This window comes from Hyla sarda, chromosome 1 (assembly GCF_029499605.1).
Source record: "Hyla sarda isolate aHylSar1 chromosome 1, aHylSar1.hap1, whole genome shotgun sequence".
Lineage (NCBI taxonomy): Eukaryota > Metazoa > Chordata > Amphibia > Anura > Hylidae > Hyla > Hyla sarda.
This window is the reverse complement of record NC_079189.1, coordinates 417,193,136-417,211,269: the sequence shown is the minus strand read 5'-3', so window position 1 is coordinate 417,211,269 and position 18,134 is coordinate 417,193,136. Positions and strand designations below refer to the sequence as shown.

General features: G+C 39.3%; 1 protein-coding gene across 2 annotated transcripts in view; it reads right to left on the bottom strand.

Moving 5' to 3' along the window:
- Window positions 1–1,200: 1,200 nt before the first annotated feature.
- Window positions 1,201–18,134, bottom strand: part of FAM222A (family with sequence similarity 222 member A) — a 91,330-nt gene continuing 74,396 nt past the window's right edge. For both annotated transcript variants that reach the window (XM_056528861.1, XM_056528862.1), the window contains exon 3: window positions 1,201–6,890. In XM_056528861.1, the coding sequence (XP_056384836.1) occupies window positions 5,653–6,890 (1,238 nt within the window). In that variant the 3' untranslated portion in view covers window positions 1,201–5,652. The remainder of the gene's footprint in view (window positions 6,891–18,134) is intronic.

Genomic DNA, 18,134 nt, shown 5'->3' with positions numbered 1-18,134 from the left:
TATGACTCTTCACACATAAGAAGTTATTTACAGTAGCTAGCATTATGATTATGGTGTGTGAGCAGAAGCAATACTACCGCTAAAGTATGCAGTGCTTTGCCCTTTACTAGGTTCACTGAAGAGTGAAGTTGGCGTAAATAGGCTTGTACCAAAAGGGAGATTACTGGCTAAAAAGATTACATATATCATGAAGAAATATTTTTTGGAAAATAAATTATATCTAACCTAGGGCTAATTAAATCCTATGAGCAAAGTAGCCCATGTATCTAGAAAGTTCCTGTGCCTAGAAATATTTGTTATGGTGTCTACAGATGAAGGCTACAATAATGTGTCCACCCCAAATTAAAGCAGTTCTGTCAAGCCTGAGGGCAGCATAAAATAGAGGGAATGGCTGAGCTCTGGTATATATTATATGGCATTGGATACCAACCCCATAGCTGAAACAGTGGTATTACATGATTGGTCATTCATGTGACTGGTTGACATTTAATGCTGCATTTCCTTCGAAGTGGCATCTACAGGGGAAATAATTTACTAGATTGTGGTTTCCAGGGCTTTAATAGTTTATTGTAAGTGGCCACATCTGCAATGCCATCTTCTGCTGAAAAAGGCTGTCTCATGAAGACAACCCTTTACCAAGAAGTTCTTCTTTTACCTTTGGCAATAAGCTGTTATTAGTAGGAGAAGACTCAGCCAAGCACATATTGCCCTGTAGCAGGTGTCTGTAATGTATGGACTAGGAATACTTAAAGGAGAACTCCGGAATAGGAAAATTATTGTCCATACTGCCAGCAGTAAAAAAAATAAACAGGTACATACCTTCCTTCACTCCCCCGGTGTCTCCGGTAACCGTCTCCAGCCTCCGCCGCGATCCTCTTCCTGGTTGCCAGTGGTCAGCGAGTCATACTGCGCTCAGCCAATCACCGGCCGCAGTGAAGTCCCGACTCGGCCGGCGATAGGCTGAGCGGCAGTGTGAGAACGTTTCACGACACACAATTCTTCACTACACCGGCACCTGCTGCCGGAGCCGAAAACATCACACTCAGCCTATCGCCGGCAGAGTCAGGACTTTGCTGTGGCCGGTGATTGGCTGAGTGCAGTATGACTCGCCGACCACCGGCAACCAGGACGAGGACCGCGTCGGAGGCTGGAGACGGTTACCGGGGGAGCGAAGGAAGGTATGTACCTGTTTATTTTTTTTTACTGCCGGCAGTATGGACGATCATTTTCCTATTCTGGAGTTCTCCTTTAAGCAAAACTGACTCTAAACTAAGACTCTAAGCTGGAGTTCTCTGTTTCTGCCCATTGAAGGGGGCTCCCAAGAGAGGAAGTCTCCTCTGTGATGCCCATTTGCCCTTAGGGAACGTTCACACATACAGGATGCTGCACAGATTTGATGCGCAGGATTTGTAACTGCAGATTAGAAGCTGTGCTCAGTCATTTAGTTTACATTTAAATCTGCAGCAGAAAATCCTGTGCATCAAATCTGCATACGTGTGAAAGTACCCTTAAAGGGTTTATGGACAAGGGTAGTCCTAATGAAACAACCGCTTTAATGCTGCCAGTATTCATGCTTAGTACACCCACACCACAGTGATTGACTGAGAATCCTCCCTATACACACACGTATAGAAAGCTTACTATGAGTGGGAAAACAGGACTCAAACAGAGAGATAAACACATCCTCCTAAAAAATGTTTTGGGTTCTTATTGCCCCATTTGCCCACTGAAAGTTCTACGCAAAAAGTTCAGGATCTAACGAATAAGATTTGTTTTGCAAAATTCAGGTTGAATTGATTCCCTCATCTCTACTCACAGACTTTCTCCATGAGTACTTGCAGCATAGGAAGTTTTTTTTAATGAAATACTGAATCAAATCATATAAAACTATATATCCCCGAGCTCAGTGTTCTCCTTCTATCCTGTGCTGCTTAAATCTAATTACAATTTTTCCATCCAGCTTAGAGGATGTGGGATGCAAACATGACTGAAATCTGCAATCTCTAAAATATTCCCGCTGAACACTGAGCATATACAGTGGAAAGACTGGTAATTGGTGGGTGTAAAAATGTTATTTAAATGCCAAAAGAGATCCAAATTCACAGATCACAAATGCTAAGCACCACCACCTTCTCAATTCCTTCTTGTCTGCCTGAAACAAAAGCGTACAACGACTGAAAATAAAAAAAGATACTGAAAAAAGAAAGATAAAAATCAATAGTATGAAGTCTATTTTCAAGCATAGAAAGCATGGGATATGAGGAAATGTTTTCAGTATTTTTTTTGTATAGCAGCCAACAAGTAAATTATACAATATTATCACACTACAAAAATTATATTCAAGTTTTCAAGTTTTTTTTTTTTTTAATTATTGTGTGTATTTTAAATATCCTCCTGCATTCGTTGTTTACTTCTACCTTTTTTTTACTAGTGCAAGTAATGGACTAAAAAAAACAGATAGAAAAGAATGAAATTTACGTTAACAATTTTTGTTTAATTATCCCATTTTTTCTGCCAAAACACTGACAGAATCAAAATGATCTTTTTTTCTTTTTTTAATCAGTAATGTGACATTGGTAAGATTATACAAATTTTTTTGGGTAATACATATATTTTTATGACTTTTTTTTGAGCAAAAAAAAAAAAAAAAAGAAATGTATTTTTTTTTCATTTGTTTCCAAAATAGCAGCAACTATGAAGCTTTAACCCTCATTCACATTCTTTGCACATATTTCTGTAGTTAAACGTTTGAATTTACTGGGCAAAAAGCATCACAGATCCAGTGGAAACATGGTAAAATGTCACAATAAAAATGTATAAATAAATGAATCCTTTCACTGCCACAGACACCTGAAACGCATTGTGGGTAAGTTAGGCAGCTAAATTAGATTGAAAAAAAATCAATTAGGTCGGTAGAAAGATAATGATCAAGACGCTTTTTTTTTTCACTGAAGACTATTTTTACCAATTTGCTTTAAAGAAATAAGATAAGTATTTGAAACTAGGACTAGGTCATTATCTCCCCCTCTCCTGGGGTTAGTTGGCTTTGCCTTGTTCTTTAATCCATGCCCTTGGAAATGGGAGGTATTGAAATCATACTTATGAAAAATAGATATAAAGAACCACATTAAGAAATTGTACTAAAGTGTACTTCTGTCGAATGCACAAAGGGTTAAGGTTTTCTCCAATAATTATGGATTGAGTAGAAACATTTCCAGAGATTGCTGTATGCCGGAATGAGTTGTATGAATGTAAATGGGGTTAAGTTCCAAAATTGACCTATATGTTATAAAAACATGATAGTTGAACTACAACTACTGTCGTGACTCACGCAGACCAAATTCATAACTGTTGTGGTCAGATAGATTTGTCTATAAGATTCTTAGCATTCACGTTGATGTTGATGAATCACATGACTGCAACATGTTATGATGTCACAAAATGTAAAGTTTGTATAACCAGGAGTAAGATGAGACTGTGAAGCCAGCTATACATTTGAGATAAAACCTTTTGATGTAGGATCAGATGACAATCTTGTCTGTATGGGATCTCTATGGATCTACCAATGGCAGATATCAGGGGAATGAGGGATTGGACATTTTACTGTAAACATGACCGATATTTTGTTCTTGGGCAGAATCAGCCATTGTCAGGAGTATCAGGCAGGGCTTTCTCTTCTCTCTGTTGAAATTAAATGAAATAACTAAACATGGGCTAAATAAGCATTTGAATGTTATGAAAATAATTATATAATTATACAGTGGCCCCTCAAGTTACAATGGCCTAAGGTTACAGGGGTTTCAACAAATAATGGTCTTTCCTGGACCATACTCAACATACAATGCTACAGACATAGTCTGGATCCACAGCACATGTGAATGGCTGGAAGATTTGACCAATCAGATCTGTACAGGACCCTGAACAAGCTTCTGCTCTCTATGCTTAAAGTTATTTTTAGTCTTAAGCAGCTGTTTCTGACTTTTATGTACGGACTTTATCTGCATTAGTTATCTAGTCATTCTTCATAAATATTTTTTCTTATTTCGGAATGACATTTCTTTTGGATAAAATGGTCTCATAATACAATGGTTTTAGTTGTCCAGGATCCAAATACATCTATCCAGTTTGAGAAGAGCACCCCCTTATCCAGACCTGATTTCATGAGATGGATTTTTTTTAAGTCCACCATACATTATTTATAGTGGCCATTTTCTTTAAGAAGACGACACCATAGAAGACCACATTTCAGAGCAATTTCAGGTGGTCTTCTCAAAGAGGTTTGGATGTAATACTATAACTTGATGGACCACTGTAATGGGAGTTACTCTAAGTATTCAAGGCACTAATGTTCTTTTTTCCAGCATTTTCTAATTGTCTTCCATTGGCCCGAGTGCATCATGTGTTCAGCTCATAGTGGTGCACTCACTTCTGGCATTTCTAAGCTGCAAGAAATCTTACCAATTCTAATAAGACATGTGCTCATCTTGTACCTAAAATGTGCCAAATGCAAGCTCTCAGAGAGGGGTCAACTCAAGTCTTTCTATTATACTGGAATCTTTATGATTGTATTTATACATTGAGCAGCGACTGCCATATTGGTATGTAGATTTGGGTTGTTCATAGACAGTACAGTATAATCCACTGGAAACAGAGGACACCATGAGAGCTGGTATTTTAGATGTGGCATTTCTTACCATAGTTCTCACAGGACGCCATTGAACCGCTGACCTAACATTTTGTGATATAACAGTTTACATTATTGGTTAGCTACTTAATGACTTTTATATTACTTGTGAACAAGTCACGTTACTACTACATTTAGCTTTCCGTAACTGTGTAACATGTAATATAGTCCTTGCCCATAACTATATGCGGAACAAAGAGATTCTCAGACAAGGTAACTAAATTGTACTAGCAGGCCTATCTTGTGTTACTTTGAGTCTTGATGCAAAATCTTCAAGTGACTTTAGGCTCCTGTGAACATAAGCTGACCAAGTAACAGCGATGAATGTTACATGTGAAATTAATTAAGGATTCACATTCATTTTAAAATTGATACCTTGCTTATTAAAAAATAAAGCCTTGTCACAATGAGGTCAGGATAGTTGGCAGTGAAGGGGTTACAGAAAGAACATAAGAAAAAAAAAATTATCCCAGATAAAATAATAAAAGTACCTATTCTATGCCTACCCTTCTTCTTGTGCCACAATGGTGAGAAATGATGCTGCATTCAGACAACTTTTGAGATTTTAAAGAAAAAAAAAATCAAGATGTCAATGATTACATGAAATCAGCATTAAAAGAAGCCAGAGCATTACATTTGCATTCAGTACAGGTACAACCAATATCTCTTCCATTGTAACAACATAAGACATGGAATAAAGAACCTGCATTTGAACTGAACCATTCTTTTCCATTTACTTGCAAGATAATATAAAGTGCAGGAGCATAGGCAGCATAACCAGAGCAGAAAAATGAAAACCTTTTTGCTGCCAGGACTCTCCTAAGCACTCAGACTGCAAAGGAGTGAAGGATGGCTAGCGTCACCTCTGCCCTCTGCACTGATAAAACATGCCTTCTTATGGCTAAGTAGCATTATCTAGTGTACTGAACCAGTGTTGGCCACCTTTACATGGAAAAGAGGAAAAAACTTTATCTGTAAATGGGCAGGCGGATGTGGGCATGCTGATGATCAAGAAGTCTTGGCACAGACACTGTTTCATAACCCTTGCCAAGCATCTGCTCCTTAATACAGGGTGGGTGAATGTCATTGATGAGATACTCCAAAGACTGAAGGCTACTGCTAAGAATAGAGGTATTGCAAAGGGTCTTGCTGGGAATGCTGGTTAGTCCATCTGATGGATGCACCCCCAAATCCCTGTGACCATTGGCAAGTTCCTGTGGATTGTAACAGTCACTGTTGGGTGTGACCAAGATACTGTTCCATGGAGGGGCAAAGTATTGACCAACAGAGAAGTTGCCATGCATTCCAACACAGTTCAGTGGGGAGGAGCTGACTTTCTCAACGGCACTAGCAAGCATATAAGGGCGAGACACTCCCGGGCAGACTTCAGGTGACTTGCTGACTGCTCCTCCTCCACCACTGCCACTACTGTATATCCGGAGTTGTTGCTGCTGTTTCTGTTGCCAAATAAGGTAGTCCATGCCATCCTGGTAGGATCCAGCTTTGGCCACCACTGGGGCAGACCCCAATGCCAACTCTGTGCCAGACCTACAGTCTTGTAGGACAGTCCCGGTATATGCCACAGTGCCACCGGTCATAGCAGTAAATCCTCCGGTCATTCCCTGCTTAGCTGGGCTGGAGTTAGCAACTACCAAACCATGACAAGCTTGGTGAGAAGCCTGAGCCTGGCACTGTTGGTTGATCTGGTAAATGATGCTTTGAATAGAGGGTAAGTTGGACTGCTGGAGTGTTAAATTTCTACCTAAAGGAATGACTGAAGTTGCCACTGTCACATTGGGTGGCACTGGTGCATCCATCTGTTTCTGATTTGTAATATAACTCAACTGTCCGTTGCAAGGTTGGCCTTGTGTTAAAGTGCTTGACATTGGGTAGGGAGCAACACCAACCTGTGCAGAAGAAATTTTAGTTCGTTTTCCCTCTACATTCTTTACCACACTTTTGCTAGAAGATTTAACAATAGCAAGAAGGCCTTGGTAGCCAGTTGTGTGTATTGGGTAAGGGCTATAACGCTGGCCTGTTGTGTCATAGCCATTTACAGTCCTATTTAGGTGCTTGTGCTGAGGAACCCTGATGTTGGTGGGGAAGATCTTGATAGTCAGTGGGCTGTTTGCTACTTTTTGTGCGTAGGCATCTAGTTCAGCAGGGCTTGGGTATCTTGTGGTCTGTACTGGTGTAGTAGTTTCACCTGAAATAGAAGAGAATAATGTCATTGTTTTTGCTATACTGTACAAAACGACAAAAACAAGATTTTTAACACTACAATTACCAATGTCCTCTTTGTTACTTTATAGTTACATATTATAGATATAGTATCAATATGGTAAGAAAAAAAATCAGTGGTTTAGACTGGAGGCATTATGAAGGTGCATGCATGCAGAAGATAGTGGGAGATGTAAGAAAGTCAAAGTCCTACAGATAACAATAACAAATGTATATGTTCTTTATGTGAGTGAAATGAAAAAAAGAGGTATAATATGTAGTAAGAAAATAACATACAATAATAGTATCATTGGCTCACTGGAAAATGGCAGATACAGGAAAAAAGAATGAAACAGGAAAAAAGTGAGAAAGAAAAATAGGCAAACATACAATGAGAGACAGAACACAGAAAACATAAGGCTGAACGGAGATGTGTTAGGTGTAAGCTTTGCCTTAAGGCCTTATTATAGTAATTTAGAAACTTCTATCATTCAAGCAGATTAAACATTCCCCAACTATTTAAGAAAAGTGTCAAAAATGCAAAATGCAGAATGTTTCGCGATGCATTGTTAATGATTATAGCTGTAAATTATGTCTAATGTCTTGTGTCTTCAAAAAAGAGAGCATTTTTGATTACTAAAAAAGTCCATATTTTGTGAGATGGCAGTTAATAATTTAATGACAGGGGAGGAAAGAGCTGTCAGCTCAGAACACGTTTGTCTCTATTCTTCTGTTAAAACAGACAAAAAGAGCCTTAGAACTGTGGCATTTGGTTCCACCCAAAGTACTTGGGGAGACAAAAATGACTGAACTGCTGTCGTTAAAAATCCCCTATAATTAATGCAAAATCTGTCATTTAAAATTTAACCCTAGAAGAAGATGCTGCAATACCGGGAGGGTTAACAGTACTTTGGTAGTAAATGCTTTGAATATATATGTTAATTTGCGATGCACCATCATACATTTAAAAAGAGTCACATCCTGCCCCTCTACACTACTGTATTATGGCACCTTGTAACCTCAGAGTTGTACAAAGCCATTTATACAGTGCCTTTAGAGATATGTGGGCCCTACTATACCATTGTGTGTGTCTCTGAATCTGTTAAGGGAACATTATTGTTAGATTTCACATAAATCTGCATTATGGTATACGGGCAGGGTCACACAGGGCGCATCCGCATCATATTTCGTGCTGCAGATGCGCAGATGGCAGTCACAGAGGGACACTGCAGAGCAAGTTCCCGGCTGTGGCAAGGTAGCTCTTTGTGTCTGCTCGTAGTGGCGGATTTCCGCCGTAGCAATTCCCCGCTACAAGCGGACACACAAAGCTATCCCGCCGCCGGGAGCTCACACTGCAGTCCCTCTGCGACTGCCGGTGGGGCATCCTCAGCATGAAATACCCTACGGATGTGCCCTGTGTGACCCTGCCCTAAGGGAATATTTGCTCTTATGCAAGGTAATGCAAAGTATTTATTCTTACGCCATACTGAGGCACCATTCAGTAGTATACAAAGCTGCAGGAACTCTCTACAAGCAATGCTATGAGTATGAGGCCTTAAAGAGATTAAAAAAAAAAACTATTGACAGCTTATTTACAGGATAGGCCATCAACAGTTGATCAGCAGAGAGCTGATAACCAGCATCCCTGCTGGTCAGAGACTGAGAATGGAACTGGAAGCAGTTGGCTCAGTGTTCCATGTAGCCATTGGTGCCGGGTTTCAGTACCCCGATGCCACTGCTACACAGAGTAAAGAGCCAAATGCTTCCGGCCCCATTCTCAGTATAGTGTGAATGCTGAACAGCTGAGCAGCAGGGGTGCAGGGTATCGGCATACAAATGTTGATTGTATATATATGATTTCATGATTTTGTGTTAAAGCTGGAATGTTTCTATTTTCTGTTCCACAATACCTTTGTTGCCTATTTTATGAGGATATGTATTACATGCATGATATCAGCTGGTGCAGTGTCTTACATAGCGTAAATTATTCTTGTGAATAATACAATAATAATTGTGAAATACATCTGCCTCTAATTGGAACATACTTCATGCGTAGATACAGGATAGGAAAATAAATTGCCTAGCTATAGTAACAAAAAACAAATATAAAAAGAACAGGATCAAACAAGAATGGATCCCGACCAAACTTCCAAAAATGAACACAGCACTTGGCTAGTGTTGCCATCAGTTTTAGGAAGTCTTCTTTTGTCTTCTGCTCTGCTTACGATGCAAAGATGAGAGCTCATTGTTTCTTTATAATACAAGTGAGGATAAAATGCTGCAATAACAATCTCAATCAATCTGATGATCCTTTTGAGATACGGAGACGGTTTTGGCTTGCTGAATAAAGCTAATCAGTTTATTTTCCAAGCAACTTTTTATATATTTATTTACAAACTGTGACATTGACAAAAGTTCTTCAAGGTCATTTTTTAAGAGCGCTGACAATGGAAGCCTTCCTGGATGGCCCATTATGTCCCATACCCCCATTATGACTCATTTCTGCATAGTAAAAATATATAAATAAAAAAAGAATGCAGCAAAAGTTTGGGTACGGCCACATTCACATTTTTGATTGTTCTTCATCTGGATTCACGCATGCAGTTTTTAGTCAACTCACATGTGGATAAGTAGAAAAATAATACACATAATAATTTTCCCTTTATACCTTTTCCTTCCTTTATCATCTATTTCTGGCTTTGGCTAGAACATAAAAAAGCAAAAAAATTTGCATTGGTGAATCTGAGTTTACTGTCATTAGTATCAGGTTTTAGTATCAGAAACGGTTATCTACAAAAAACAAATGAATTGTTGGACCCTATTCACCTCCACAAGAGGCAAAACGTATGATATAATGGATCAGTAAAAAAAAAAAAAAAAAAAAAAAAAAAAAAAGAAGAAAACACAAAAAAAGCCCTGAAAACATAATTGCCAATGTGGACAGAGCCCCGCTTCAGCGTTGGGTCATTGAAAATAGAATCATATCCAAAAAATCTGATAAAAAATGATGCAATCTATTATATAAATGTATTCCAGTGGACGTTTATGGGATATTTATTCATGAATATCACGTGGACTTGATTTCCTTTGAATTATCAGATACCAAATTGCAATTTAAAAGTGTATGTCTTGATGTGGCCAAGCATATTAGGTGCTGTGAATTCTATTTTTATCACGGGTCATTAGCACTGATGTATTCTTTTTTTTCAACGGTTAATCATTCATGAATTTGCGCGAGCGTTAAAAAAAATGCGCACATACTGATGATATATTTCTCTGGTGTGCTGTCTTGTGGTATGACATCTAAAAACATAAGTGCCATAACATCTTTCATCTTAACCTATTAATATTTATCATTATGCTCCAGTCGGTAATCTAGATTATTTTTTTTTCATCTAACCTTTATAGTGTTTTTTTTTTCTGCACAGGAATAAAAAGGTGACTCTCCAAAACACATTGCAATTTACTAACTCACTTCATAACTGGCGAGTGGGTTTTATATATTACCAACACTCATATGCCTAAATGTTTTGATATAGTGTCATTGTTAGTGGTGTAAAACATTTACAACCTTTATATTTAACATACATAAAACATGCAATACATACATACAGGACAAATGTAAGCACTGTGGGACCTTGATTCATCACAATAATGACAATCAAAGGAATGATCTCATGTACGGTAAATGCTCTCCATCACTTGTATGCATAAGAGTACCATCAAAAAGGTATTCAAACATATACTGTATCTTAGTTTTGGACTTCAGTAGCCTACATGTGACTACATTTGGCTAGTTTACCACCGGTATACATTTTATTTGTGAAGAAAGCACAGTAGTCCAAGTCTTTTTTTATCATGAGAAGACTACATTTGATCTACTAAAGCCTAGGGCTACACAGGGACTACACCAGGGTATACAGTGAAACATCTTTAAACAGAATAATTATTATTATTAGTACTATTATTTTTTAGTTTTCTACCTTGATATTGCTCTGTATTTTCTGCTCAGTTTCAGTCAGATTCAGAGACTGGGAAGGGGCGTTCCCCAGCAGACGTGACATCATCTGAAGCCATACAGGGGAGAACTTCCTCCCTCACTCTGCTACACACAGCCAAGAAACAGTTCAGTGTGTGAGAGGAACTATCATTTACTAAGGCTGCACACACACACACCCCTCAACACTCCAGCCTGCATTTCCTGATTTTGAACTTCTGCCAGGTCAGCAAAGTCTGTGCAAAAGATGGGGGGGAATGTGCTCTGGACAAGTAGGGAGACACCTAGTGGCAGTTTTTTAAAACACAAATAAAACATAGAAAACATTTTTTTAAGCAAAGTATATTAGAATTTTTTTTAAATTTACCATATGGAGTGCAATAGCAAAAACATTTTTTAATGACAGTGCCCATTTAAGACCACCCAAGTGGTCTATGGCCTCTTCTCTGAGGATGGTCTGTTTAAAGAAAATTTGCACAATGCATATATATGATTTCTGTGTTTTGGAGATGTTTACCTGTATTTTTTATACCTTTTTGATTATATATATGGGGCCTAATAGGTAAATACAAGAGGTGAGATATCAACACACACCTGGCCCAGTATTGTACACAAAATAAGGTATGCTGAACGTGCTATGAATGTAAGTATTTATTGGTGTTTCCCACAACATCATTATGACTAGATACTCAAAGCAACAATAATAAAAAATATACATCCAGGTATATGCTGCACAGGGGCCTGCTCCTATGGTAAAAAAATGGTATTTTAAATCAACTGGTGCCAGAAAGTTAAACAGATTTGTAAATTACTTCTATTAAAAAATCTTCATCCTTCCAGTATGTATCAGCTGCTGTATAATACAGAGGGAATTCTTTTCTTTTTTAATTTATTTTCTTTCTGACCACAGTGCTCTCTGCTGACACCTCTGTCCATGTCAGGAACTGTCCAGAGCAGGAGAGGTTTGCTATGGGGATTTGCTTCTACTCTGGACAGTTCCTGACATGGACAAAGGTGTCAGCAGAGAGCACTATGGACAGATAGAAAATAAATTCAAAAATTAACTTCCTCTGTATTATACAGAAGCTAAGTACTGGAAGGATTAAGATTTTTTTTTAATAGAAGTCATTTACAATTCTGTTTAACTTTCTGGCACCAATTGATTAAAAAAAAAAAAAAAGTTTTCCACTGGAGTACCCCTTTATAGTAGGTTGGTAAAAGAGCCATAAATGAGGTGGTTTAGCACCCCATTGTTATCAAACTAGAGTAGCTGAGAACAAGGGTCCCATATAGTGCTTTTGCACAAGAGCACTTCAATGTTGGCATGTGCCCCTCAATGCTCCATCCATGAAAAACCACCACCCTATGAAACTACCACCCTAGAAACTACCAGCGCTAATGACAGTGAGATGGGTGCATTATATTCTCCTAGACAAGCATGGAGTAAACAATATACAAATGCAAAATCTTCAATAGACAAAAAGCACTGACATTAAGACTATTTATAAACTATATAACTCATCTGTACATCCATATAGACACAGTACATTTGACTCTACCAGGTTATACATATTTTTCCTAAATTTAAATAAACTAACACCAGCCTAGTAATTCGAGGCTTCAAGGAAATGAAGTCCAACACAACACAAAACTCATTTTAACCCAAGCAAAATAAATTGAATGTAAAATACATTATAGACCTAATTTCATGGGTGTTTAACCCCCTCCAAAATACACACAAACGTAGTGAGAAAATCAGCACTTTTATAATGGGCCCAAAAAAGCCCTGTACATGCAATTTTACAGATGATCAACAAAATTAACACTTAGTTTGTCAAAAGCCGTGCCGAACAGATTTCATGACCCTCAATGATTGGTATTTTTGAGAAAACAATGAGCAAAATAAGAAACCATAGAACAGATTTTGTAAAATTGTGTTATTATTATGCAGTAGCTAAATATACCTATGTATTATTTTATAGGTCAAATACAGTTTAGTTTAACAGTTCTACATGTCTTGTCCAAGCTATTTGCTAAAGGATTGACCAAATATTTTTGGTGGAGAGCTTAAAGGGTATTGACTCATCTAAAAAATTTTTTTAAAACTTTGCAAATATTCTTGATTTAAGAAAGCTTTCTCTTTTATGTCTGCTTCTCCTATGTACACCTATGAGTCTAAAAGGGGATTCTCCTGATTGCAGATTTTTTATTTATTTTTTACTTGCTATCCCTACCTGTTCCAACTATTGTCAGCATTACGTTTGGTGTCCGTAATGCAAGTTAAAGGGGTACTCCTGAGGAAAACAATTTTTTTTAAATCAACTGGTGCCAAAAAGTTAAACAGATTTGTAAATTAGACAAAACCAAGATGCTATATTCGGCACTGCTATGACTGGCTATACCGGACCATTGGACGGACACTTAAAGGAGTAGTCCAGTGGTGACTCAGTGGTGAACAACTTATCCCCTATCTTAAGGATAGGGGATAAGTTGCAGATCGCGGGGGGGGGTCTGACCGCTGGGGCCCCCTGCGATCTCCTGTATGGAGCCCCGAGAGCCCGCGGGAAGGGGGCGTGTCGACCTCCGCACGAAGCGGCGGCCGACACGCCCCCTATATACAACTCTATGGCAGAGTCGAAGCGCTGCCTTCGGCAATCTCCGGCTCTGCAATTGAGATGTATTGAGGGGGCGTGTCGGCCGCCGCTTCGTGCGGGGGTCGACACCCGCTATCTGGCTGGAGAGCCGGGGCCCTGTACAGAGAGATCGCAGGGGGCCCCAGTAGTCGGATCCCCCGCAATCTCAAACTTATCCCCTATCCTTAGGATAGGGGATAAGTTTTTCACCACTGGACTACCCCTTTAACTAGGAAAATCCATAGAGATGTGGTGGTGTTCTGATAGAATAACAAAGTTCAAATCTTCCATGCAGTGAAGGAATAGAAATAATCGGAACTCACTTGAGTGCCGATTATTTCTATTCCTTCACTGCACTGAAGATTTGTAAATTACTTCTATTTAAAAATCTTAATCCTTCCAGTACTTATCAGCTGCTGTATGCTACAGAGGAATTTCTTTTCTGTCTGACCACAGTGCTCTCTGGTGACACCTCTGTCTAGGCCAGGAACTATCCAGAGCAGGAGCAAACCTACCCTCCTCTGGACAGTTCCTGACATGGACAGAGGTGTCAGCAGCTTTCTAGCACCAGCTGATTTTATAAAAAATAGTTTTCCACCAGAGGACCCCTCTAAGCTTATTAATAGCTAGCTTGCTTTAGTGGAAAGTCATTTTTGACAATGCACCCGAGGCTGGGTCTCATGGAGGGCTTGGCAGACAAACCTAATGCATAGCATGACTACTAGTCAATACATTTTCACAGCAAAAAATTGTGGCATCCTAGACTGGTTGCAAATGATATGAGTGTAAATGTTACCCATGGAAATGAGATGTTTTATCTATTTTGTCCTCCCCGTCGTAGGGTAATGCAATGTAACAGTTGGGTGTATAGAGTTCTCAAAACCATACACCCTATTTATTCTCACCAGGGATATGGCACAGATGTAATTTGTTGACTATCGACATGGCTATCTTGTGGGTCACAGATTCTGACCTAGTAGATGCCTAATGTTATACAGCACAGCACCAGGATGGCCGCATCTATGTAGACCACTTGCTCCTCACAGATCAGCAGTCTGATGTAGAAACTTGCTGTTGCCCCATGAGTCCTGCTATGCCATAAATGTACACTGTATACCAACACAGGAACAGAAGGAGCCAGACCAGCGTGTACACCACTGACATATCCCCTTCACTTAGTGACACCAGCACTTAGCCCCACTACCATGCCAATGCCACACATAATGCCTTACTTCTGAAGTTTAGGGTTTTTGTCACAATGCAAAATAGCAGCGCAGAGTAACTGCAAATAGTGAATGTACATTTTTGGTCACTATTTGAATATATATATATATACACATACACTTACACACACACACACACACTTATTTATATATTTTAATAGAAGCAGAGATAGATGTGGAAAGACTGGCAAGGAGCACATCTCTCTTCCTGTTCCAATTACTGAGGTCAATTATAGAGTTAAACACTATAGTTACCATACAGGGCTTCACTCTGAAACTAAAATAAACTGCTGAGTCTACGCCACCATCTTCCTCTTGCTGCGAGACAGTCACCCTGCAACCATAAAACAAAAGACAAAAGCGCTCCCTCATGTGACACCTACAGCATAAGAAATTTAAAATAGGTGAGCCAAGGGTTAACTCACCTAAAACGGTTGTGCAAATTCTGGCACAACACGTATATGCACTAGTTCATTTAAGGCTGCTGCACATTTCTCCTCATGCTCACAAGCGTGAATAATAGATTCCAATACCACTCCAAACTCCACGGAGGATAATAGGCGCTGCCAATGGTTGATCCAGGGGTGATAAAAAAACGTATTTTATTAAAACATGCTATGCACCGGTCCGGTTTCGTAACGCGTAGCATGTTTTAATAAAATACGTTTTAATTATCACCCCTGGATCACCTATTGGCAGCACCTATTATCCTCTGTGGAGTCTGGAGTGGTATTGGAACCCGGCAACCATGGCACTGCTTATTAAGACGTCGCTGGACATATTTAGGCCGAGGCTTAGTTAACAACGGGGCTAATATATTGTTCATTAACTCCAGGAAGAATATTCTATTGGGAAAACCTATTGCTTCTCTTGATATTGAGACATTTTCTGAAAACACACAGGGAATTTTTAAGAAAGGTTTCCTAAACATGGAGTGAATAAACAGATTAGTGTCCTTCTACAATTAAAGGGGTATTTTGGCCAAATACATCTTATCCCCTATCCAAAGGACAGGTGAAAAGATGTCTGATCGTGGGGGCCCGCCACTGGGACCCCCTGCGATCTCCGTGCAGCCCCAGCATTCTATGCGGGGTTGCGTCTCCAGTATCGGAAGCCTCTTTGTTTCCGGGACTGGAGAAGTCACCCCAAACCCGCTCGTGACGGCACGCCCCCTCCATTTATGTCTATGGGATGGGGCATGACAGCCGTCACGCCACATCCCATGGACATAAATGGAGGGGCCATGATGTCACGAGGGGGCGTGGCATGACGTCATGTCTCCAGTCCCGGAAGCAAAGAGGTTTCTGAGACTGGAGACGCAGCCCTGCATGTGGGCTGCACGGAGATGGGACTCCCCACGATCATACATCTTATGCCCTCTTTGGATATGGGATAAGATATATATAGGCCGGAATACCCCTTTAAACTTTCAGGTTAAGTAGATCTGAAATTTTGACTTTTTATTTTATTTACTTCTTTAGGTCAGTGTCAACAGGTAACTCCCTAGTCCACCATGCTTGAACTAAAAAGTGTGCAAAATAAAAAAAAGTTTGAATAATCTATCAAATGGACACCAGGGCCTTTTCATTCCAGCCCACATCCCAGTTGAAGGTAGGTATACATTTCTTTGACTCAACCTTCTAACAAAAAATAAGATGAACTACATATTATTCCTAAAGCACGTACTATAAAGTAAAACTCTGTGCTTCAGTATATTGCCTTTTAAAAAATCCAAATCTGTCCGAATAACAGTACTTCCTGCAGGTGCTTATATACTGGCAGTTTCCTATGAAAGTGCATTCTAGCTCTTTATTTGTAGAGGTATACTGGCTATATTCATTATTATCCTGCTGTTTGGCCCAAGAACCAGATTTAGAGTTCAATTCGGCCACATACGTTAAGTGCCAAGTGGATGATATCCAGCTGTTCAGTGTTCAGGGCAAGCAGCAGGATCTCTTCCTGCATCAGAAGTCTGCTACGCTAGGCATACAAAGCAACTTTTTTTTTTGTCCTTTACAGTAAAAGATCAGTTATTTCCAAATGATGTCAGATCCATTTACTGGATATGTACAACTCTGAATTTTCTGACTACATCTTGCAGATAATGTTGGTTTCCACCATTTAAGCTTTTTCCGTATTTATCAGGTTGCAGTGCCATAGTTGTTTTTCTTTTTGAAAAAATTTAATTCCTCATAAAATACAAATTTGCAGACATTTTTTTGAATTTTCAAAGAGAATTTTATGATTGAGAATCCTTAGCTTTTAATTATTCTTCACACACACACACACACATATATATATATATATATATATATATATATATATATATATATAATTAGTACAGACCAAAAGTTTGGACACACCTCATTCATCATTCAGAGTTTTCTTTATTTTCATGACTATGACAATTGTAGATTCACATTGAAGGCATCAAAACTATGAATTAACACATGTGGAATTATAGACATAACAACTGAAAATCTGTCATATTCTAGGTTCTTCAAAGTAGCCACCTTTTGCTTTGATTACTGCTTTACACACTCTTGGCATTCTCTTGTTGAGCTTCAAGAGGTAGTCACCTGAAATGGTTTTCACTTCACAGGTTTGCTGGTGTGGAGGAGGAGGTGTGATGGTGTGGGGGTGCTTTGCTGGTGACACTGTTGGGGATTTATTCAAAATTGAAGGCATACTGAACCAGCATGTCTACCACAGCATCTTGCAGCGGCTTGCTATTCCATCCGGTTTGCGTTTAGTTGGACCATCATTTATTTTTCAACAGGACAATGACCCCAAACACACCTCCAGGCTGTGTAATGGCTATTTGACCAAGAAGGAGAGTGATGGGATGCTGCGCCAGATGACCTGGCCTCCACAGTCACCGGACCTGAACCCAATCGAGATGGTTTGGGGTGAGCTGGACCGCAGAGTGAAGGCAAAAGGGCCAACAAGTGCTAAGCATCTCTGGGAACTCCTTCAAGACTGTTGGAAGACCATTTCAGGTGACTACCTCTTGAAGCTCATCAAGAGAATGAGTGTGCAAAGCAGTAATCAAAGCAAAAGGGGGCTAGAACCTAGAATATGACATATTTATCATAATTTCTTGTTATGTATATAATTCCACATGTGTTAATTCATAGTTTTGATGCCTTCAGTGTGAATCTACAATTTTCATAGTCATGAAAATAAAGAAAACTCTGAATGAGGTGTGTCCAAACTTTTGGTCTGTACTGTATATGCAGAGATACTTACACTGATGTCTTCTCTACCAATCTATGGGTTTGCGTACATAGAAAATAGTACTGTCACAGGTCTAAATTATTGATATAGGTGGGGGACATTTGGTCCGGCTACCACTGTCCAATGTCTAGTCACATGAC